A 24,073-nucleotide genomic window follows, 5' to 3' on the forward strand; every position below is an offset into this window, starting at 1 on the left:
GGAGAAAGGAATGTGAAAATAATTTTAGCAATACATTTATTGAACCCAATACACAAAATATTTTACTTCAACGTGTCCCCAACATAAAAATCAGCGTCATCATTCCTTCTTTGGTACTGAAGTCCTGGGTGTATTTTACCTGCACGTTTCAAGCGCCGATAGACGCCCGCGGCCAAGGCTCCGGTGGGGGAATCTTCACGCTTCAGCCGAAGCCTGCCAACCCCCTCCTTCCCCGACCCACCTGCCCCCTCCCCGGACCCCACCACCTGTGCCCCTCACAAGCCCCGATCACTTCCTCCTGCTTCTCACCTCGCTGCACTGACTGCAGCGGTAAGTCAGCCACTTGGTATTTACCGATCCTTAGCAAGTGCGGGCGACAGACACCTCCTCGACCACCACCCGCAGCGGGGTGCTTTCGGTCTCCGCGTCGCCTCGCCCTCGGGTTAGGACCATTGTCCTGCCGCTTCGCGCAGTAGGAGAACCCTGGGCCGGACACCAGGCCTAAGAAGCCTTCAATTAGAAGGACAACCCGGCAGCTGCGCTTCCCCCGCGGCACCGCCCCTTAGACGCCTTTTAGTGACGTCAGGCTCCGCCGCGTCCATCACGCTAGCCTGGGTCGGAGGCGGGACTTCCGGGTGCGCGGAGGCACAACTTCCGGAGGGAGGCGGAAGAGACTCTCGGCTCTACCCTCGGGAATCCCTGGACCAGTGAGGGGCCACCCAGGGTACAGGAAAGGGCCGCCGGGGCGGGTTGGCCGCCCTCGGGGTGACGGGGCTGCGGGTCTGAGGGATGAGGAGAGGCCATGGCCAGCGACGGGGCCAGGAAGCAGTTCTGGAAGCGCAGCAACAGCAAGGTCCCGGGCAGGTGGGTGTGACGGGGACCCGGGTCGGGGTCAGAGGTCAGAGGTCAGGTGGGCGCTTCGGCCCGCTGGGCTGCGGTGGAGTCGGGGTCTGGGGAGGGGTGACCTGGGCTCTGAGGAGACCTCTCGGGGTGTCCTGGGGGTCGGATCGTGAGGTCTGGGAGGTGACAGTGGCTGCACGTAGGAGCGAGGCCAGAAAGGAGGAGGAGGAGCTGCCGGCAGGCTTGCCCCGAGACCGGCAGGCTCTCTTCTGCGAAACTCCTCGGCCCCCTGGGGAAGCTGCAAGGAGCCCACTCGGCTCCAGCCGCGAGCAGTTGGTGGAGTGAGGAAAGTGGCCGGGGCAGTCGGCGCCCGCCGGCGAGCTCGGTTTCTGCAGGGGGCGTGGTGGTTTTGACCCACTTGATTGGCGTTCTCGTCTCTTCTGGGCTGCTGCTTTTGTCCTGGGCGAGGAAGAATACTTGAGGCTCCCTGTGGAATTCCATGTTCCCACTTTTTGGCCTCAAAGCCAACTCCTGTCTTGAGTCAGCAGCAGGAAGCAATTTTTTTTTTTTTTTTTTTTTTTAGTTAAGTGGCTGCAGCGACCTGGGTGCAGCCTGGAAGCTGTACAACTCCAAAGTCCTCCTGTGATTGATGTGTCACCCAGCCCAGCGAGGGCCCTAGGAAACATGACAGACATGACGGGGAAAACACCTAGGATAAAATCAGCTGCTGGTGAAAATAGATTAGAGATAAACAAACTACAAGATTTCTACACACTGTTCAGTTTGGAAACTTAAGTCTGAGATACTGAAAATTAAGAATTGTCTTAACTCCAAGTAGAATTATTCATAAGCACAGTTTATTCGTAAGTGTTGCACAGTAAACACTATTGTTTGAGTGATAGAATTGTAAACTTTGGAATGCACTGTGTCGAGTCAGAAACGTTTAATTTTCAGAATGGTCTGGGAGTTAGCAGTATGAGTTCCTGACTTCTCAGAAAAGTGACTTTGGAGGGGGTCACTGAAGTTGGCCAGGCACCCTGTTTTACTCTATAGGACTGTGGGTTTTTTTTTTCCTTTAAATAAATTTATTTATTAATTTATATGTTATTTTCGGCTGTGTTGGGTCTTCGTTGCTGTGCACAGCCTTTCTCTAGTTGCGGCGAGCGGGGGCTACTCTTCGTTGTGGTGTGTCGCCTCTCATTGTGGTGGCTTCTCTTGTTGTGGAGCACGGGCTCTAGGCGTACGGGCTTCAGGAGTTGTGGCACGCGGGCTCAGTAGTTGTGGCTTGTGGGCTCTAGAGTGCAGGCTCCGTAGTTGTGGCCCACGGGTTTAGTTGCTCCTTGGCATGTGGGCTCTTCTTGGACCAGGGCTTGAACCCGTGTCCCCAACATTGGCAAGCGGATTCTTAGCCACTGTGCCACCAGGGAAGTCCTTAGGACTGTGCTTGATTGAAGAACAATAAGAGGTTTCATCAAAACCAATGTCAGGGTCCAGGATGATGTGAAAATTCTGGAATAGCAGAGAATAGGAGGTCCTAGCAGTGACAGGAACACATGCTCTAGAACACAGACTCCAAGGAAAGGAGCCACATGGCAGTAGAACTTCTGTGTGTTGTTTTTAGGTATTGAGATTTTGGTTCCTCCTCGGTCTAAATAGATTCTGATTCTTAACAACCAGCTGAGGTGTGAGAATAATCGAGCTCCTGTGTGTAGTTATAATGGTGAATAAACCTTTGGATTGATGACTGTGTCTCTTGGGTATTTGCCCTCGTATTGGGTTCAGTAGTGCCTCCCCCACCGCAATTCAGGTCCTCGGACCCTGTGCTTGTGACCATATTTGGAAATAGGGTATTTGCAGATGGAATCAAGTTAAAATGAGAAGTGAGGTCACACTGGATTAGAGTGAGCCGTAGTCCAGTGACTGGTGTCCTTATAAGAAGAGGGAAATTTGCACACAGAGAGACAGACACAGGGAAGATGGCATGTGAAGATGGAGACAGACTGGAGTGATGCCTTTACAAACCAAGGCAGGCTGAGGATTCCTGGCAGCCAGTAGGAGCTAGGAGAGGCAGGGAAGGATCCTCTCCTAGAGCCTTCAGAGAGAGCACGGCCCTGCCGACACCTTGACTTTGGACTTGTAGCCTCCAGCTCTGTGACAGGATAAATTTCTGTTGTCTTAAGCCGCTAAATTTGTGGTACTTTGTTGTGACAGCCACAGGAGAATAATACTGTCCTCAACTTTCTTCTGTGAAATCCTGCATTCCCAAAGACAGCCTTGCTTTTTCCTTGGACTCCGATACTGTGCTGTGCCTTAGGCCTCTTTGAGAGCAGTTCCCGTGTGATAGTCCCAGACTTGGAGTGGAGTCTTGGAGGCCTCCTGGAGGCCGTCACTGCAGAGGACAGGGCGAGGAGGAGAGGTTGGCTCACCCGGAAAGGCCTGCACAGCCGCTGCGTGCCCCTCGCCTCCTGTGGCCTCGTCTCTGGCAGTGCTGCCGTTTCAGGCGACAGGAGTCGCAAAGGTGTGCCCGTTTCCCTGTCAGTAGATGACCTCCCTGCGGTGACCGCTGGCCGCCTACCTGGTCTTTACCTACACAAGCTCGGCGCTGCAGATCCCAGCTGGCTTCCAGCAGTCGTGCCAGCTCTTCTGAGTGGTTCCTGTGATTAACTTTTTTTGAGTGTGGGCCTCAACCCAGAGAAACTCAAAGGAGGAAGAATACACCCACCACAAAATATGGAACTGGTAAAGGCTCTTTTGTATAGTGCAATCCTTTATAATTAGTAATTCCTTAGTAAGAATTCCTATGACAGTAGTGGCTGCTATTCATCGAGCACTTACTATTTGCCCGGCGCTATTCCTGGCGCTCTGCAAGTGTTCGTGTCTCTGGTGTTTTAGAGTTTACAAAGCACACTCTCCCCTCCAGGCACACTCTGACACTCAGTGAGGTAGGCTGGTTTAAAGCCCCTTGGTTGTTTTCCCCAAAATGCCATGCCGAGAAGCTTAAGTGTTTTTGCATGATGTCTAAGGCCCTTTATAACCTGAGCCCGCTCCATTCTTTAGCCCCATCTCCTGCCCCTCCTTGCTTTGAGCTTTGCCCTCACTGGTGCTGATGGGCTTGTAGGATCCTTGCTGTACCTGCTGTGGGACGCCTCTGTCAGTTTCATGCTTTCATAGCTGGCCAGAATGTTCTTTTCCTCCCTTCCCTCTCCTTTGCCTGGCTTTTTATTTTTCTTATTTATTTATTAGTTTTTTAGCCTCGCTGTGTGGCATGTGGGATCTTAGTTCCCCGACCAGGGATGGAACCCATGCCCCTGCATTGTGAGCGTGGAGTCTTAACCACTGGACCTCCAGGGAAGTCCCTGCTGGGCTTACTTTTTGTTTGTTTGTTTGTTTTGCGGTACGCGGGCCTCTCACTGCTGTGGTCTCTCGCGTTGTGGAGCACAGGCTCCGGACGTGCAGGCTCAGCGGCCATGGCTCACGGGCCCAGCCGCTCTGCGGCGTGTCGGATCCTCCTGGACCGGGGCACGAACCCGTGTCCCCTGCATCGGCAGGTGGACTCTCAACCACTGCTCCACCAGGGAAGCCCCGGGCTTACTTTTTAAAGATGTTTAAGAACTCGCCTCCAGTGTACCTTCTGGTCAGGGCTGGCCTGTTTTCATGAAGTCTGGACTAAAGTACCCCTTTGTGCGTCACACTCAGTGTTGGAAAGTGCTTGTTTTCTTCACTAGACGGTGAGCTCTGCATGTTCAGGGAGCGTGCCTTACTCATCTTTGCATTGTTACTGCCAAATCAATAAGTGGTGGTTGATCCAAACTGTTTTCCAGATTAACCTGGAGAGACTGAGTGATTTGGCCAAGGGCTCACACTGCACGAGGTGGTCTTGCTGGTAGATCCCCCTATTCTGTGCACACCCTGGTCCTTAGATTATGTATTTGGCTGATGCTTTCTTAGAAGCTCCTTCTCTGGATGAGGCAGGATATGTGATATGGTGGAAAGATGTCTGACTGGGAATTGGGTGGTCCAGGTTTTAGCCATCGTTTTCTGTTAATCTCTCTGTGACCTTTACCTTCCTCATATTGCCCCCAGGGCCATCAGTTTCTGCATGTATAACCTAGGGAGTTGCATTAGACCTAAGTGGATGTGACCTGCAGGAGGATATTTGCTTGGCCTAACCCTGTTCTCTTAGATGAGAAGGAGAGAAGCCTCTTGGACCAGTTTTGAGAGTCTGATAATTGATTTATTCAGCAAATATTTATTTAACCCAGATTATGTGCCAGTAATGGTTCCAGGTGCTAGAGATGCATCAGTGAACAAAACAGACCAAAATCTGTGCTCTCACAGAGCTAACAGAGGAGTGGGAGAGGCAGAGAATAACTAAGTTTTTTTTTTTTTTTTTGGTTGCTCCTCACGGGTTGTGGGATCTTAGTCCCCAACCAGGGATCAGACCAGGGCCCTTGGCAGTGAAAGCGCTGAGTCCTAATCACTGGACCACCAGGGAATCCCCCGAGAATAACTAAGTAGAGAGTTAACTGTCAGAAGGTGATGACTGCTATCAAAACAGAGCAGGGAAGTGGGATAGATCTTTCGGGGGCAGGTGCCGTGGGGATGGTGTCATGGTGATAAGGTGACCAGGTAAGCTCTAACAGAGCAGGTGACATTTGAGCAAGATTTGCAGCAGGTGAGGGAACAGGCCTCCTGGGTGGCTGGGAAAGAGTCGTCCAGGCAAGGGGTGAGCTCGTGCAAAGGCCCTGGTTCGGGGGCGATGCTGGTGTGTCCGAGGAGAAGCGCAGGGGGGCCGGCGTGACCACTGCTGAGTGGGGGAGAGACTTGTGGGGCACGAGGCCTGAAAGGTGGGAGTGGTGGGCCTCATGGTCTCAGGAAAGACAGGGACTCCCAGTCTTTTCTTCCGAGTGAAGGGGGAGCCTTTGGAGGATTATGGCAGCGGCATGCCCTGCCTTTGGTTTAGCAGGATTCCTTTAGCTGCCCTGTTGTAGGTAGACTGGGGGGCCGAGAGGGCCAGGGCGGAAGCAGGGAGACCAGTTAGGAGGCTTTGTGAACATCCAGGTGAGAGGCGGTGATGGTTTGATAAGAATCAGGAAGCTGATAATAAGAATCAGAAAAGGTTCAGCCTCTGGCTCTCTGGGCCTGTTCTTTCGTGGGCCATTGACTTGCTTGGCTCCCACGGGGCTGTGGCTTTCTGCAGTTGCACTTGGCATTCTTGCTACACTTAACTTTAAATGCCAAGACGAAATCATAGCACACTGGGTGTGAGAACACAGGCAGCCTTTCAGCGTGGATCCGACGCTTGCTATTTTAGCACGGCTCTACCTGGCAGTGTGCTCTGCTGACAGCAGGGTAGGCGGGCCGCTGGGGCATGTGAAGGGTGACATTTGTAAGTGCGGTGGCAGCAAGAAAGGCCGGGACTGAATATGGCAGGGCCATGGGTGCTCGGGTAGACATGGAGCAGAAGACCTTTCACGGTGTCCTGGCCCTGGCAGCTTTCAGCGCACAGCTGTCACAGCCACGAGGCGGCCCTGAACAAGTGAGACACTCAGCTCAGCTGTCGTCTCCACAGGCCACCGTCAGTCGTCAGCTGCAGGAGAGGAGTGTGGCGGGGGACAGTTCATTCAGAAAATACTGGAGCACCTTCAGTGCGCCAGGTACCGCGGGGAATGCTGAGCAGAGGCGTGGGCCTCGGGGTCCTCAGGCCGAAGGAGACGGTGAACAGCTGATACACAGCAGTGTGCAGGCTCCCACGGCCGCAGCCTGGTGATGGGGGCAGGACACCGGAGCCCCGCATCTGTAGAATGCCACGTTCCCCCCCGCCCCCGGAGGAGGTCTCGCCTAGGCTGGGACCCGGGGCTGGAGCAGGGGCCAGCCTGCCACGCAGAGGTGCGGGTCGGGGTCGGGGCCGGAGCTCTCCGCAGGGAGACCCCGAGGAGGAAGTGAGGAGGGGTGCGCAGGGCCCAGAGCACGCAGGGCTTCCAGGCCCTGGAGAAGATTTGGGTCTTGGTCCCGAGAGCCCTGAGGAAGCACTTCATCCTGTTCCTCCGCCTCAAAGAGAGGGTGAGAGGAAGTGGGCATGGGAAGTGGGGACCAGGGCAGCGGCTGTGGGCAGGGGGAGTGGACAGGTTCAGGGCCCGGGCTGCAGTGGGCCTCGAAGGGGTCACTGACGGGTGGGGTGTTGGGGGTTGAGGTGACCCCCAGGGTTCTGGCCTGAGGGGTGGGGTCCCCCCCAAGATGTCCACGTCCTCATCCTCAGAGCTTGTGAAGTGTCAGTTCCACGGCAAAGGGGAATTACATTGCAGATGGAATTAAGGTTGCCCATCAGCTGCCCCTGAGATGGAGAGGTTGCCCTGGATTATCCGGTGGGCCCAGCGCAGTCATATCAGCTCTTAAAAGTATCAGAGATTGGACACACGTGGCTCCGTCTGATCTGCGGTTGCTGGCTTTGAAGATGGAGGAAGGGGCCCCGAGCCAGGCCACCTGGTGGCCTCCAGGAGCGGGGAGCAGCCTGTGCTTTTGGTCAGCAGGAAGACAGGGACCTTGGTTCCGCACCTGCTAGAAACTGAATTCTGTCAGCGACCCGGATGAGCAGGAAATGGATTATCCCCAGGACCGCCTCCAGAATGGGTGCAGTGGGCTGACCCCTGTACTTTAGCCTGGGAGACCCATGCCGGACCTCTGACCTCCAGAGTGTTAAGATGATGGGTAGGAATGTTCGAAGGCAGTAGGTTTGTTACAGCGGCTGCAGGAAAGCAGAGCCCTGCGGGGGAGGTGGAGGGGCAGGGAAGTGTGCCCGAGGGACATCGGGTGGGGAAGGGGTCCTGCACTTGAACGTGGGCTGGTACCTCGGCCAGTCTTCATGGGTGGGCTGGGCCCTCACTGGTGACCTCTGCAAAGCATATTTAGTCAGAGGGGTCTTCTCTGTTCCGTGTCCTCTCGGGTCCAGGGGCCAAGTGGAGGCCCCGCCTCTCTTTCCTCAGAAGTTCTGAGCTGCTGCCCGACCTGTTCTCCTGTCTTGTGTTTTTATAGACCTGGCTTGTTTTCTTGCTGGTGCTTCTGGAGTGGCTGTTTGGAGTGTCTCTTTATTCCTAGTTTTCCCTGTCACGAGGAGCCCAGGAGTCCGTGCTCTGGCAGTGACTTTGTGTTTTGTGTGTGTGGGGGGCGGTCGGTCTGGTTGCCACCCGTGAGTGGAGATGGTCTTGCTGTGCTGAGCACTGTGGAAGCACCGGAGGGTGGGGTTTGGCTAAATACATAGTTTGTTTTACTTGTTTGTTTTCCAGTGGTCATGTTTCATGTTATGAAACACCTTTTATTTTGTCTGGAAACATTTTGAAAAAATAAATTTAAAATGAAATCATTTTTTTCCCTCTTAAATGTTTATCTAATGTTGCAAATCTGGGCTCTTTTGGGTTAATTTTAGATGAGGACAAAAATGACTTTAAAAATCCCTGATGATTTTGATTTGTTCTGTTTTTTTAAAATTTTGTAAAATGAGAGCTGGAGGAGGTGTTTCACTCCCCTAAGTACTGTGAAGGCGAGATCAGAGGTTGGGGGTGGAAATGAACAGAACAGGCGCCGGGAGCCCTCGCCTCCGTTTTTCTGTTCCCACTGGAGTGGCCCAGCCTGGCCCCTGTACAGCTAGGACAAGGGCAGCGGTACGGTGAGCCGGGGCCAGGGCGTGACACCCGCCCCCGCCTGGCCTTCTCTGGAAGCTCCACCATCTTGCCACTCCTGGGCTTAGCCCCTCCTCAGTGGAACACGTGCAGTGTGAGGAACGGCCCCTGCAGGCCCTCTGGGTGCAGCGGGGGTCCCGGCCTTGGAGGGGCTGGGCTGCACGTGGGGGATGCCTCCGTGCTCGGCCCTGGGAGTGCAGACACGACCGACCGCCTGGTTCTCCCTCCGGAGGATTCCGGGGAGAGTGGCTGTGAACCACATCCGCGGGCAGGTGTTGGCTCTGCGCCCCAGGCGGGAGGTGGAACCTCGGATGGAGATGGTGCTGGCCTTGTAGTGACACCTCGTACCAGCGCCTGCTTACTGAGCACCTCCCTTGTTTCAGGCTCTTGACACACATGTTCGGGCCAGCAGCAGCGGGAATGCTGAGGGGTCCTTTACAGACTTTACCGGCTGCAGCTGAGCTGGTGGTGGTGGGCCTGGCCCGGGGCTGGGGGTGGGACCCGGTTCCTTGCACACTGACTTCCTCTTTCCCGGTTCTCCAGGGGTGAGAGGGGCAGCTTCTAGGTTCACCCAGACATTCCCCGCCTCACAGAGACAGGCAGAGGGTCAGGAGGCCCAGAGGGGATGGGGCAGCCTGGGTTCTTCCCATTTCTGGGCTCCGTGCTGCAGGGGACTTCTGTCTTGAGTGTCCCTGGTCCTTTTGTTCCCTCGTTCTGATGCTCTTTCCTCTTTTGGGGGGATTCACGTGGAAATCGCAGCCTGAGTGCTGACGGTGGCGAAGGCGCATGTAGCTGCCGGTGAGTTCAGTTGCTTGGAACGGTCACGGGTTCTCTTACTGGGGTTATGAGAGCCCAGGGCTGAAGCTGCTGTTAGCGTTACTAGCGCAGCTGGGCAGGGGGCCCTCGTCCCTCTGCTGCTCTCTGCCCGAGCTCGGCCCCTCGGTGAGCAGTGAGCGAGCTGGCTTTGAACTCAAGCATGTTGGCGGAGGGCAGAGCCCTTTCTCTACGCCGCCCTGTGCGTTTCTGGGCTCCTGGCCGCATGAACGCTCTGTTCCCCGTGGTCCATCCTCCCGGGGTCTGGAGTTCACCGGCAATGCCAGAGTGTTCCGGCCCGGGTATGGTCCGCTGTCTTCCTTCTCACCCGGGCTGCACCCTCGAGGTTGGCCCGCGCTGCCGGGGCCAGACCGTGACACGGCTCGCAGATGTGCCCCGGGCCGCTCTCGCCCTGCTCCCTCCCACAGCTCGCAGCAGGGTTTGCCATGAGCCTTCTTTCCGTGAGCGTTTCTACTGGCCTCAAGGACAGAATGCTCTCGCTGGCGCTCAGGCTCACACGCAGCGAGACAAATGATGTTCCATGCTTGTGATCCTCGGCCGAAAGCCCTCGGCAGGGTCCGGGCTTGTCAGAGGGCGTGGGCACGGTGTGCGTGGAGAGGCGGGGCGGAGGACGGGGTCTTGGAGAGGGGAGGGCTCCCTCGGCGTCACGGGACCTTGGAGGCGGGAGGCAGCCCCTAGGGGGCGCTCAGCACCTGCTTCTCTTGTCACGTGCGCGTGTTTGCAGGTGGCGAGGCCAGCCGGTTGGGTGGGAAGCAGAAGGGGTCTGGCCTTGCCATTACAGAATTCAGGAGGAAGAGAGCGCAGGAGACCTCCTGGCCCCCCAGTATTCACCGCACTGTCTCCCTCCCGCCGTCTGGGGCATGGGGATTGTCTTACGGGTCCCGTTACCGCCCTGGGGTGGCTAGTGCTACGGGTTAGTCTCAGACAGACCGGGGCTGCCGCCTCCTGCACCCCGTTTTGATTCCTTTAGAATTACTCCCTAGTTTGGGTTAGTTTCCTGTGCCAAAACCAGTCATGGAGCCATTACAGCATTTTATGTCCCAGCCACATGTGGGCTCATCAACCACCATGACTGTAAGTCACTCTGACAGGGCCGGGCAGGCAGGGGACGCTGGGGGCTCCTCAAGGGTGTTGCCTAGTTACGCCCACTTATGAGGGGATGTGCTCTAGTCTTTGGAACTTAACTCCTTCAGGTTTAAAATGCTTAATCATTCAAGTATTTGTGTAGTAAAGAAGGGAGCACTGAACTAATGAGAACCTACTGTATAGCATAGGGAACTCTGCTCAGTGCTTTGTGGTGACCTAAATGGGAAGGAAATCCAAAAAAGAGTGGAGATATATATATGTGTATACATATAACGGATTCACTTTGCTGTACAGCAGAAACTAATACAACATTGTAAAGCAACTATATACCAATAAAAATTTTTTTAAAAAAAGAAGGGAGCACTGAATGTAGCAACAAGTATCTTGGGTTTTGGGATCGCTGTTCTTGGAGATTAAGTCACGGAAGGAGTGAGTGATGGGGTCAGGAGGAGGGACGCTGGGGACAGCGAGTGTGTTTCAGGTGTCACAGACGGCCCAGGAAGAGAGCCAGGAGGCTGCCAGGGGCTGCACGAGGCGGGGCACGCATGTCGTGTTGTACCTGCGTGACTGCAGAGGGTCACGTCCTGTCTGGGGAAGTGGGTGTGAGGCATGGCAGTGGGGGCAATGTGAGGTGGTGATTTGTGGCCGAGAGCCAGCAGCAGCCCAGCCTGGAGGCCGCTGTTTGAGTGTTTACTGGAGGTGCCCAGCAACGTCAGGAGAGAGCGCGGTTTCGCGTGAACTGGGAAGCGAAAACCGGTGGAGCACTGGGCTTCGGGACGCACGGAGGAGTCTGAGGGGCGTCCAGATAGGCTGGCAGGAGCTGGGAGAGAGGAGAGAGGGCTCCGTGCGGTGAGTCTGGAGGTGACGTCGGCAGGAGAGGGACTGGGGCGAGAAGCAGCAAGGCGGGGAGAGGTGGAGAAATGGGACCCCTGACGGCCGACTGCCGGGCTGGCAGGGTTGGACTTTTACATGTTAATTTCAAAAGACTCCTCCCCCCCATTCATACATTGTGCTTTTATGGAGGTGTAAAGGACGTATTATATTACTTTCAGGTGTGCAACCTAAGGATTCGCTCTATGTACCTATTGCAGAATGATCACAGGAAGTCTAGTTAACGTCCATCCCCACACAGTTACACGCTTGTTCCTTGTGATGAGAACTTGTAAGATTACAAGCAACCTTCGCATCTGCGGTGCAGTGTTACTAACTTCAGTCACCTTGCTGTGCGTTACGTCCCCAGGACTTATTTATCTTGTAAGTGGAAGTGTGTGCCTGTGGACCCCTTCACCCATTTCGCACCCTGCCCCGCCTCTGGCAGCCACCAGTCTGTTCTCTGGGTCTGTGAGCTCACACGTTGCTTTTTTCCTTTAACTGAAGTAGAGTTGATTTACAGTATTATATTCCACACATTGCTTTCTTCATGTGAGGGGGAAGTTTACTGTCAACATCCTCACTTCTAAGACCTGTCTGAAGAGCCATCCGTGAAGCAGCTTGCTGATTGGATCAGTAAGTGCCCGTCTCCACTGGCTCCTGGGCCCCCAAGGAGTGTGACAGGAGGCGAACTCCAGGCCCTCTTACAGGGAGCTCGTGGCCCGGGGGGGGAGAGCTCAGTAGGTGGCTGAGAGCTTGTGGGACGGGGCAAGTGTCACTGCCAGGTGGCGTAGCATGGGTGTTGACGGTGGGACAGCCCGGGAGCCCCTCTGCTCAGGGTCCTGTAGGGCCACGAGTGTCTGCACTTGACTCTGTGGGTGGGACCATTTCAGATGATGCCATGGGCAGGAGGAATGGTGGAATTGTTTACCCTTGTAATAATGGCGTTTCATACATTTTCCTCCAGAGCCCTCTAAAGTTAATTTCCTTGGAAAACTTACCCCTCTGAATGTATTTTATAAATCTGGGGAGCATCACTGTGGTTAGAACACGCCTAATGGTAAATCAGTTGCTAATTTAGTTTATCTTTCAGAAAACTGCTGGAGACATTGAGTGATGACTGTGCTTAGAGAGGTTGATGGGCTGTAAACTGAGTTACTACATGATTTGCCTATTTACTTCATGTGTCTGAAATACAGGGAGGCAGTTAATCGTAAAGATGGCCGTATAATTTTTCATTTATTTTATGATGCTTACGCAAGCTTTACGCAGCTTGGATGTATTTCTTTTACTTTTATCTCCTCTTGCTCTTTGCCATTTCATTCATTGTTATTTTCACTCACTGCTCTTTAACCTTTAATGAAAAAAAAAAAAAAGCTCTTCTGGTGTTGTCCCATCAGTTTTGTTTTGGAGCCAGGGCCTTGGTGTAGGTGGTCCAAGTTCAGACCAGAAAGAAGTTCTCTGGGATACACAGGAGAGAAACACCTTATTGTCAAACCCAGAGTCCTTGCGACATTGGGCTCTCCGTCCTCCTGCCTCCTTGGCTTCTGCTCTGTAACTTAGGCTCATTCCCTCCTTTCTCCTCCCACTTCAGTGCCTACCTGTATCCTAATGACTCTCCACCACGGCGGGAGCAGCATCCGTGGCATATTCGCAGCGCCAGCGTCGGGCCGGGCCTGGAGCAGGTGCTCAGCCAGGGTGTGTCGAGTTACTCTAGTGGGGCAGCCTCGGGGTCGTCTGTGACTGGCTAAGATGTCACTGATTCGTGGTGCTCTCGGTGAAGGCCACGCCCCAGAGCTTGGCTGTCCACAAGTAGGCCCTCAGACAGACAGTCTTTGACTCTGAGTTTTTAAAAAGCTTTCCTGGGGGGCTTCCCTGGTGGCGCAGTGGTTAAGAATCCACCTGCCGATGCAGGGGACACAGGTTCGAGCCCTGGTCCGGGAAGATCCTACATGCTGTGGAGCAACTAAGCCCGTGCGCCACAACTACTGAGCCTGTGCTCTAGAGCCCCGTGAGCCACAACTTCTGAGCCTGTGTGCCACAACTGTTGAAGCCCACGCGCCTAGAGCCCATGCTCTGCAACAAGAGAAGCCACACAATGAGAAGCCTGTGCACCACAAGGAAGAGTAGCCCCCGTTCACCGCAGCTAGAGAAAGCCCGCACACAGCAACGAAGACACAACACAGCCAAATATTAAAGAAAAAAAAAAAAAAAAAAAGCATTCCTGGGGACTTCCCTGGTGGTCCAGTGATTATCCACTGCAGGAGGCATGGGTTTGATCCCTGGTTGGGGAAGTAAGATCCCGCATGCCGCGTGGCACGACCAAAAAAAAAAAGCTTTCCTGACTGGTGTAAAGGCAGCCTGGATAGAACCCTGAAGAGATGGCGTTGGTCCCCAGGGCCCATCTCTTTCTTTTGGGTGTTCCTGCATCTGCTCCGTGTCTCCAGCCTGTCTTCATGTTGGGACCCCGTCCTCCGAGGAGCGCTCTTCCCGGTTCTCTCTCTCTCTCTTTTTTTTTTTTAAATTAATTTAAAATTCTTTTTCTTTTTTATTTTTAAACCCCACATTTGTTTATTTATTTATTTTTTTTGGCTGTGTTGGATCCTTGTCTCTGTGTGAGGGCTTTCTCTAGTTGTGGCAAGCGGGGGCCACTCTTCATCACGGTGCGTGGGCCTCTCACTGTCGCGGCCTCTCTTGTTGCGGAGCACAGGCTCCAGACGCGCAGGCTCAGTAGTTGTGGCTCACGGGCCCAGTTGCTCCGCGGCATGTGGGATCTTCCCAGACCAGGGCTCGAACCCGCGTCCCCTGCATTAGCAGGCAGATTCTCAACCACTGCGCCACCATGGAAGCCCCCGGTTCTCTCTTTAAACCTTAGCTTTGCCCGTTCTTTTGTCATCTTTCGTTCCCTTACCAATGGGGGCGTTTTCTGTGCCTTCTGCAGAAGAGGTGACCTTTATGGGGACTCGGCGCTCTCGTGGGAGGCACTTCTAGTTGGGGGCCGCTTTGGGGCACATTGTGGGCGTCTCTCTGCCTTCCTTCCTGACCCGTCCTGTGCCGTCCTTTGTCTGGACCCAACCCTCTCACCGAGCTGGAAGCCTCTGTTACATCGCAGTGTTGGAGCCTGTGACGCCTTGTTAGTTCTCGGTCATTCTTCTTCCATCTGAGAGTCCTTCCCGGCTGCTCAGGCATGTGGTCGTCAGGATATATACAAATTGGACCCAGAGGACACCGTTCATGGTCCCCGCCATTGCCTACTGGTAACAAATTAGTCTTTCTTAAGTTTCATTTTCTTAGTTTGGAGGATGATAAAAATTTCCGTCCTTTCCACATGAAGTATACTGAAATGTTGTGACGGTAGCAGTGCAGACTCGGTTATTCGGGGCGGGAGGGGTGGACTTGGACCTATTCAAAAGGTTCATCGAGTGATGTTGGTCATCTGGGCTATGGGTGCTTAAGGCGTGCTTTTGCACCCTGAGCCTTCCCCGCATGCGCATCTGCTCCGCGGCACCTGGGCCAGGAGGGACTGGTCTGGTCCTTCCCCATCCTCACTTCTCCCTAGCTCGCCCTCCCTCCCTCCCTCCTTCCTTCCTTCCTTCCTTTTAACACCTTTGTAGAGATATCATTTATGTAACATACATTTCACCCACTTAAAGTGTACAATTCAGTGTTTTTAGTGTATTCACCCAGTTGTACCACCATCACCACAGAGAGAGGCCCAGAACTCATCAGCAATGATTCCCTCTTCCCAGCCCCTGGCAACTGCTAACGTACCTTTCATTTCTATAGATTTGCCTATTCTGGATGTTTCATGTAAATTGAATTATATGTGTGGTCCTTTGTGACTAGCTTCTTTGACTGACTGTGACGTTTTCAAGGGTCACCCATGTTGGAGCATCTCTTTTTATGACCTACTAATGAATGTTCCATTGTATGGATAGGCACATTTGATTTATCCATTCATCAGTTGATGGACATTTGGACTGTTTCCACATTTTGGCTGTTATGAATAATACAGTACAATTTTTTTGTGTAGACAGGTTTCCATTTCTCTTGGGTGTGTACCTAGGAGTGGAATCGCAGGGTCATGTGGTCAATGTTGGACCTTTTGAAGACCTGCCAGGCTGTTGTCCAGAGCGGCTGCACCCATTTTCACTCCCATCCACAGCGTGTAAGGGTTTCAGTTTCTCTGCATCCTCACCAACACATGTTATCTTTAAATTTTTGCCCCCCTAGTGGCTGTGAAGTGGTACCTAATTGTGATTTTTTTCTTTTTTTTAAATTTTTTGGTCGCGGCTTGTGGCATGCAGGATCTTAGTTCTTGACCAGGGATCGAACCCCTGCCCCCTGCAGTGGAAGTGCAGAGTCTTAACCACTGGACTGCCAGGGAAGTCCCTCTAATTGTGATTTTTTTGTGTGTGTATGTGGTACGTGGGCCTCTCACTGCCGTGGCCTCTCCCGTTGCGGAGCACAGACTCTGGACGCGCAGGCTCAGCGGCCATGGCTCACGGGCCCAGCCGCTCCGTGGCATGTGGGATCCTCCCGGACCGGGGCACGAACCCGTGTCCCCCGCATCAGCAGGCGGACTCTCAACCACTGCACCACCAGGGAAGCCCCTCTAATTGTGATTTTGATTTGCGTTTCTGTGGTGGCTAATGATGGTGAGACTTCTTTTTGAAAGATTTCTGTGTACAGCTTAGGAAGAATGGGGTCGAGAGAGACTTAGAGAAATGTGTCTTCGAGGAGCGCTTCAGGCACTGCATTCCCTGACCCTCTGAATGGCTGTGCCTGCAAACACCTCCCCTCTCAGAGCCAGAGCCATCTGTTTAAAGCACTAGAACACATTTCAGACTTTCAAGAAGGCATACAGATGAATACAGGGAACGTAGAGCACGTCCACAGTTGACGCTGCTGTGCTCTTTTCCTGGGTCCAGCTCTTTACTCTCACTTTCCCCATTGTCACAGTTCTGGATTTCGTGGTTACGCTGCATGCAGTAGGATTTTTGACCACTCATGTATGTACCCCAAAATGATACATTGTCTCATTTTTGCATTTAAAAAACTTCCTGTAAGTGGTGTCATACTGTGTGTATTCAACGTTTCACTGTTATGTTAATGAACTTTCCCCATCTTGAATCTGGTGGCTGAAGTTCCTTCGTGTTTGCTGTGGTTGGAATTCCATTATATGTGTATGTTCTAGTTTGTTTATTCATTATTCAGTTGATAATGGACATCTAGATTTTTCTTAACATTTTTTTCTCTTTGTGGTATTATGAACATCGCTGAACCTGTCTGCTTGTGTAACTGTTTTTCCAGGGTGTGTAGCTGGCAGTGGAACTATGTCACATGGATCTGCTTTTTAGAAGGAATCATTAGGGTTCAGTGAATTACTGTAGTGTTTTAAAGCCATACAATTTATAAAAAAGTTTATTGGTTAATATATTTTTTAAGGAAAGATTTCATTATTTGAAAGGAGGTACGTGTATTAGTTGCCACTTATTCTTTAAAAAGGGTTTTAGTTGAAGCCTGTTTTTCTCTTTCCCTATGCAAAACTTACATAAAAATGTAATTTTAATAAGATAAAATGAGGTTCCTTTTAGTCTGAGCTTGAACTTTGTTGGAACATTTTCTGATCAGTAAACACAAGTGGTTTGCCCATGAAGGATTAATGAGTTTCCTGCTGTCCTGGGAGGGAAAGGCCTGCAGCATGTGATAATGTTGCAGACTTTTGTGAAAATGACATGCAAATAGTGGGCTGTAGACCAGACTGCCTGCTGGTTTTGAGCCATGTTGAATACATTTGCGCGTAATGGAAGAATGCAAACGTTCAAGGAAAGATAGATTGATAGTATTGGTAAATACTGTCTGTGGGTCACTGCAGTATTCACACTGCTATTACATAGTTATCTCATTTCATACACATTCTTATTTCCATTTCCGGGATGAGGAAGGTAAAGCTCGGAACAGTTACTTGGTTAACGCTCTTATTAGCTTTAAGTGTTGGGACTTGAACCCAGGCCTTTGGATTCTTAAAACTGGAAACTTTCTACCAAGCTCAGGGAGGCATCCATGGAAATTTCAGGAAAGGGACCATGACAGATGGGTGGTGCTTGACCTAGGCAGGCTGATACTTTTTTTTTTGGCCAAAAAAAAAGAAAAAAGAAAAGAAAGCTCCTGGGTGTCCCGGGGAAGTCTTGAAGGCTGCGGCCTGAGTCCCTCATGTGTTTAGCAGTTGGGCACAAGCCGTCACCCGGGACCCCCGCCAGCGTTGTTAGTTGTGGTGCCTACACGTACGGGCCCTCCATGTGGCTGGTGTGGGCTTCCTCACAGCATGGTGGCCAGGAGAACCAAGTGGAAGCTGTATTGCCTTTTAAAAAAGTTACATCTTTATTGAGATTCACATATCATAATTCACCTATTTTAATTCACATACGCCACCATTCACTCATTTAAAATGTAAAATTCAATGATATTATACTGTATTCAAAAAGTTGTATAGGGCTTCCCTGGTGGCGCAGTGGTTGAGAGTCCGCCTGCCGATGCAGGGGACGCGGGTTTGTGCCCCGGTCCTGGAGATCCCACGTGCCGCGGAGCGGCTGGGCCCGTGAGCCATGGCCGCTGAGCCTGCGCGTCAGTCCGCAACGGGAGAGGCCACAACAGTGAGAGGCCCGCGTACTGCAAAAAAAAAAAAAAAAAAAAAAAAAAAAGTTGTATAACTCTCACCACAGTCAATTTTAGAACATGTTTATCATCTCAGAAAGAAACCCTGTACTCATTAGTGGTCACCCCGGCTTCCCACCCCACACCCCAGGAAACCACTAATCTTCTTTCTGTCTCTATAGTATGATTTGTCCATTACAGACATTTCATATAAATGGAGTCATATAATAATGTGGGGATTTTTTGGCGACTGGCTTCCTGTGCTCAGCATAATGTTTTCAAGGTTCTTTATGTTGTAGCATGTATCAGCATTTCATTTTATAGCTGAGTAATATTCCATTTTATGGGTATACCACATTTTGTTTACCTATCCATCTAGGGTGCAACTTTTTTCTTTGCATGTGGTTACCGAGTTGTCCCAGCACCATTTGTTGAAAGACAGTTCTTTCTCCAGTGAAGGGTCTTGGCACCATTAAAAAAAAAAAATCAGTTGACTGTAAATGTGAGGAGTCTGGACTCTCAGTTCTATTCCACTGATCTCTATGTGTATCCTTATGCCAGTACCATACTGACTTGATTACTGAATCTTTTAGTAAGTTTTGAAATCTGGAGGAGTGAGTCCTCCAACTTTGTTCTTTTTCAAGAGTGTTTTAACCTGGTCATTCTGGGTCTCTTGAGTTTCCATGTGAATTTCAGGGTCATCTTATCAATTTCTATGCAGAAGCTGCCTGGTATTTTGATAGGGATTGCAGTTGAGTCTGTAGTGAATTGAGAGAGTGCTGTAGGCTTAACAATGTTATGTCTTCTAATACAAACATGGGTATTTTTCCATTGATTTAGGTTTTCTTTAAATTCTTTCAATAGTAGTTTTTAGTTTTCAGAGTATGAGTTTTATACGTCTTTTGTTAATCTATTCCTAAACATATCATTCTTTTTCATGTTATTATAAGTGGAGTTGTTTTTTTCATTTCGTTTTTGGATTGTTCATTGCGGATGTATAGAAATACAATTAATATTTGTATGTTCGTCTTGTATGTTGAGGCCTTGCTGAATTTGTTTTTTAGTTTCACTACTTTTTTAGTGAATTCTTTAGTATTTTCTGTATATAAGATTATATCGTCTTGTTAGTTTCACTTCTTCGTTTCTAATCTGGATGGCTTTTATTCTCATTCTTGCCTAGTTGCCCTAAGACCTCCAGTACAATATTGAACAAAAGTGGTGAGAGTGGACATCCTTGTCTTGTTCCTGATCTTAGGGGGAAAACATTCAGTCATTCACCTTAGGTATGTTGTTACATATGGGTTTTTTGTAGATGTCTTTTATCAGGATGAGGACATTTCCTTCTATTACTAGTTTGTTGAGCATCTTTATCATGAAGGGTCAGGTGCTTTTTCTGTGACAATTGAAATCATTGTGTGGCTTTGTCCTTTTTCCTATTGGGATTTTCAGGTTTTAAGCCAGCCTTGCATTCCTTGGATAAATCCTACTTGGTCATGATGTACAATCCTTTTTTAATGTTGTTGGATTTGGTTTGCTAGTATTTTGTTGAGGAGTTTTGTGTGTATACTTATAGGAGATACCGGTCTGTAGTTTTTTTTTTTTTTTTTTTTTTTTTTTGGCCACGCAGCTTGCGGGATCCTAGTTCCCTGACCAGGGACTCCCCTGTAGTTTTCTTTTGTGATGTACTTGTCTGCTTTTGGTATCAGGGTAATTCTGGCCTGAGAATGACTTGGGAAGTGGGTGGGCTTCTGCTTTTCTCCCCTTTACCAGAACAGCTCTGCTTCTGCCTGTCCTGTGTTTCTCTGTAAAAGTTCTTTTGAAAAGTTGGTTTACTGCTAAAACACCCCCCTTCACACACAAAATGAAACCTCACAGGACAACAAAACTGGAGCTACATGTGTTAACACTGACACACAAAAAAACCATCTTGAGAGAAAATAAAGCTGCATAAAGATATATAAAGATGTGTATATTATAAAATAATATTAACAATCTTTACAAACATGCAGAATAATATCATAGGTTGCATAGAGATGCACAAGTCTGCAGTAAAGGTATAAACACTTGTGTGAGAATTTTAAATGTCAGATTCAGGTTGGTAGTTACCTCATAGGACAGTAGAATTGGGGAGGGTTTCAAATCTATTGTATGACAAGATGATAGGGTTTTTGTTTTTGTTTTTCCGGCCGTGCCACGAGTCTTGCAGGGGCTTAGTTCCCAGACCAGGGATCGAACCTGGACCCCACAGCGAAAGCATCAGGCCCTAACCAGGGACCACCAGGGAAGCCCCCAAATGATAGGGTTTTGGATGGAGGTAAAGTGACACTGTGGTGTTTGTGTGGGTATTTATGTTCTAGGTGCTGTTAAGCTGGCCTTGCAACCTGCTAGCTGGGTGTGACCTCGGGCAGGCCATTTAAGCTTTCTGTCCCTCAGTTTCTCCATCTGTACGGTGGGGATAGCCATATCTGCCTGCTGGGTCGTGAGGATAAGAGGAACAGACACACCAAGTCTGGAATGATGCTAAATCTGTTCCCCACGGCCGTTATGCTCTGTGTTTTATTGTCCGCTGTATCTCATGCTGAAGAGCAAACAGGAGTCTGGAGCAGATGTGGAGGCTGTTGGGAGAGGCTGAAGCTGAGCAGTTGGCATGCAGTGGGGTGGGCATGGTGTTGTCCCTCCCCCTTCCTGTGTGTTTCTTGCCTTTGGGAGAAGCTCCTCCTCTAGGGCCCCTCCAGGCCCGATGTGACCTCCCTGTGGGCCTCGCCCACCGCAGAGGTGTCCTTACGGGCAAGTGGAGGGTCACTGCCTTGCTTTCGGATCACAGCAAAGACAGGCCTCTTCAGAGCCCCTCCCCTCCTCTGTGGAGTGAGGGCTGGACTGGGGTCTTCAGGCCCCTCTGCACTCTGGTGTCCCAGGACCTCGAGGGAAGGTCTGACCTGGCACTTGCCTTCTGCTCACTCTAGTGACAGGCCATCAGCTGTGGCTTTCATTTCCCAACCATTTCACCCTCTCCCGTGCCTTCAGGGTCTTATTGTGTTGTTCTCTTTGCTTGGAACGTTCTGTCTACCTCACTCTTCCTATTCATTTCATAGGTCTCAGTTTAAGGAGTTTTTCCTCAAGGAACCTTCCTTTTCTGTAAGACTGGGTTTATGTACCCTTGTGGCATGTTACTGTAGGAATTCTCACAGAGCATTATAATACTGGTTCTTTTTTTTTTTTTTGCGGTACGCGGGCCTCTCACTACCGGGGCCTCTCCCGTTGCGGAGCACAGGCTCCGGACGCGCAGGCTCAGCGGCCATGGCTCACGGGCCCAGCCGCTCTGCGGCATGTGGGATCTTCCCGGACCGGGGCACGAACCCGTGTCCCCTGCATCGGCAGGCGGACTCTCAACCACTGCGCCACCAGGGAAGCCCCGTTTTTTGCTATTATAAGTAAACTGCAAGGTCCTTAAGAGTTTGGACTCTAGTGTGCTCATCTGTGCCTGCCTAGCACCCATCATAACGCCCATCACAAAGTGGTATTGTCAAATGTTTGTTAAATTTTGCTGAGAAGTTTTAGGATGTAAAATAGAACATTTAACCTGATTTAAATACTGTGCTGCAGGCACAGGAATGGAAAACTGAATAGAAACTGCATAGGAAACTGAAAAAAATGACCTATATATAATAATTTAATGTATTATTAAAGATGGTATCCTCAAACCAGTGGGGGAAAGGGTAGGTTGTTTAATAAATTGGAATAATAGGTTACTTTTTAAAGAAGTTTCCTACTAAGTAGTATATAGCAAAATAAAATAAATTCTAGGTGATTGAAAACACAGGGGTAAAAAATGAAACCACAGAAATATGAAACACGCTCATATTTATGCAGTCTTAGGTGTTATGGACTGAACGCTTGTGTGCCCCCCAAATTCGTATGTTGAGATCCTAACCCCCAACGTGATGGTGTCAGGAAGTGGGGCCTTTGGGAGGTGATGAGGTCTTGAGGGTGGAACCCTCATGAATGAGGTTACCGTCCTTATAAGAGAGACCCCAGAGGGCTCTTTCACCCATTCTGCCATGTGAGGATATAGGGAGAAGATGTCTGTCTGCACACCAGGAAGGGAGTTCTCCCCAGACACTAAAAGTGCAGATGCCTTGATCTTGGACTTCCCAGCCTTCATGACCATGAGACTTTGTTTATAAGCTGCTCAGTGCATGGTATTTTTTATTATAGCACCCTGAATGGACTAGGGCAGTAGGAGTGGGCTTTTCCAAGTATAGTCCTCAAAGCAGAACCCTCCGTAAAGGATAAAAGTGTGATGACTTAACATAAACCTTTAAGCCTCCCACATACCAGGAAAACAGATTTGCTACCTGTATTAGTTTTCCATTGCTGCCGAAACAAATTACCACAAACCTCCTGGCTAATAACACACATTTATTATCTTACAGTTCTGGAGGTCAGAAGTCTGCACACAGGTCTCACTGGGCTAAAACCAAGGTGTTGGCAGGGCTGTCTGGAGTCTCTAGGGGAGAAACCATCTCCTTACCTCTCTAGCTTCTCAAGGCTGCCTTGACTATGGCCCCCTTTCTGCATCTTCAAAGCCAGCCGTGCAGCCTTGCTCTGAGCCTTCCTCCATGGTCATGATCCGCCCCCCGACCACAGTCGGGGAGGTTTTCCACTTAAGGACTTGTGATTAGATTGAACCCACCTGAATAACGCAGGATGCTCTCCCAAGGTGTGTGCCGTTAGTCACATCTAAAAAGCCCCCTCTGCTGTGTTGTTACCGAGTCTAAGCTGGTACTGCTCGCTGCACAACAGGCCAGTTATCGAGAGAAAAGTTGTTGGGACAGGGACTAGCGACTTTATTCAGAAAGCCAGCAAACCAAGGGGATGGGGGCTCATGCCCCAAAGAACCCGCTTGCCTGACTTAGAATTCAGGCTCCTTTTATACGAAAAGGGGAGGGGGGTAAAGTGAAACACTTCCTGGTTCCCATCAGCCCCCAGAGGGGACGTGTTCATTTCTTCCTCCCTGCAGTCCTTCACAGGTGGGCCTGGTCAGGAGGTTTCCTGTGAGCTAAACAGAGGTATTTCAGCTTAATGCTCATTACCTGGGAGGCAGGGTTCCCAGAGATGGGCCACTATGTATAATTTAAGCTTATAGGCAACATCCCTTTAGTGATGAACTTGTGATAGAATATAAAAAAGTTCTTCCGTATTACTATTCCCCACTGTCAGCATCCATTCAACCGTCTTGTGGGAAAAGGAATGAAGACCCTTCTGCTGAACGGAGGTGATGAATATTCCTTAGAATTTTTAGTTAGTCCTTTTTATCTACAACTATTTGAACCCGACGAAACCTCTTAGCACTTTGTTGTCTAATTCGTAACTGAACTTGGGGTTTTGGTTCCAGTTCCCAATACATATACTAAATTCCGGTGCTATTTATTTGGACCCAATTAAACAAATTGGTTGCCCCTTCTCCAATGGGCAATGGAGATGGAATTTACGTCTGCTTCGGTTGGATGGCCAGGCCCGTTGGAGGTAAACTCATGCATAAATAGCGCCCGAAGTTTTAATGTGATTGGCCACCGCTAGGTCTTTAGCATTTATAGATTCTCCTGCCTGGGCACACACCTGCAATGGCCTGCCATACAGTATTCTAAAGGGGCTAAATTTAAGCCTGCTTCTGGGAGCCACTGATCCATAGCAGTGAAACTGGCAAGGCCTTATCCCAAGTTCAGTGTCTCTTGACATGTTTCAGCGACGTTCCTTTTTTTTTTTTTTTTTTTTTTCTTTTTGCGGTATGCGGGCCTCTCACTGTTGTGGCCTCTCCCGCTGCGGAGCACAGGCTCCGGACGCGCAGGCCCAGCGGCCGTGGCTCACGGGCCCAGCCGCTCCGCGGCATATGGGATCCTCCCAGACCGGGGCACGAACCCGTATCCCCTGCATCGGCAGGCGGACTCCCAACCACTGCGCCACCAGGGAGGCCCGCGACGTTCCTTTTTAATGTATGATTCATTTTCTTGTTTTTTCCTGTTGGTTGTGGCCTCCAGGATGAATGTTGTTTTAATGCCGTCATCCAAATCGGGAGAATTTCCCTACGGAGGGCTTTAACCACATCAGAG

At 50.6% G+C, this 24,073-nt stretch overlaps 1 protein-coding gene across 1 annotated transcript in view; it reads left to right on the forward strand.

Annotated features, from left to right (window-relative positions):
* The first annotated feature begins 651 nt into the window (after positions 1-651).
* Positions 652-24,073, forward strand: part of TBC1D22A (TBC1 domain family member 22A) — a 326,009-nt gene continuing 302,587 nt past the window's right edge. The window contains exon 1 of the mRNA XM_082636735.1: positions 652-864. Coding sequence (XP_082492861.1) covers positions 803-864 — 62 coding nt within the window. The 5' untranslated portion in view covers positions 652-802. The remainder of the gene's footprint in view (positions 865-24,073) is intronic.

Source organism: Mesoplodon mirus (assembly GCF_964341445.2).
Source record: "Mesoplodon mirus genome assembly, chromosome: 11".
Classification (NCBI taxonomy): domain Eukaryota; kingdom Metazoa; phylum Chordata; class Mammalia; order Artiodactyla; family Ziphiidae; genus Mesoplodon; species Mesoplodon mirus.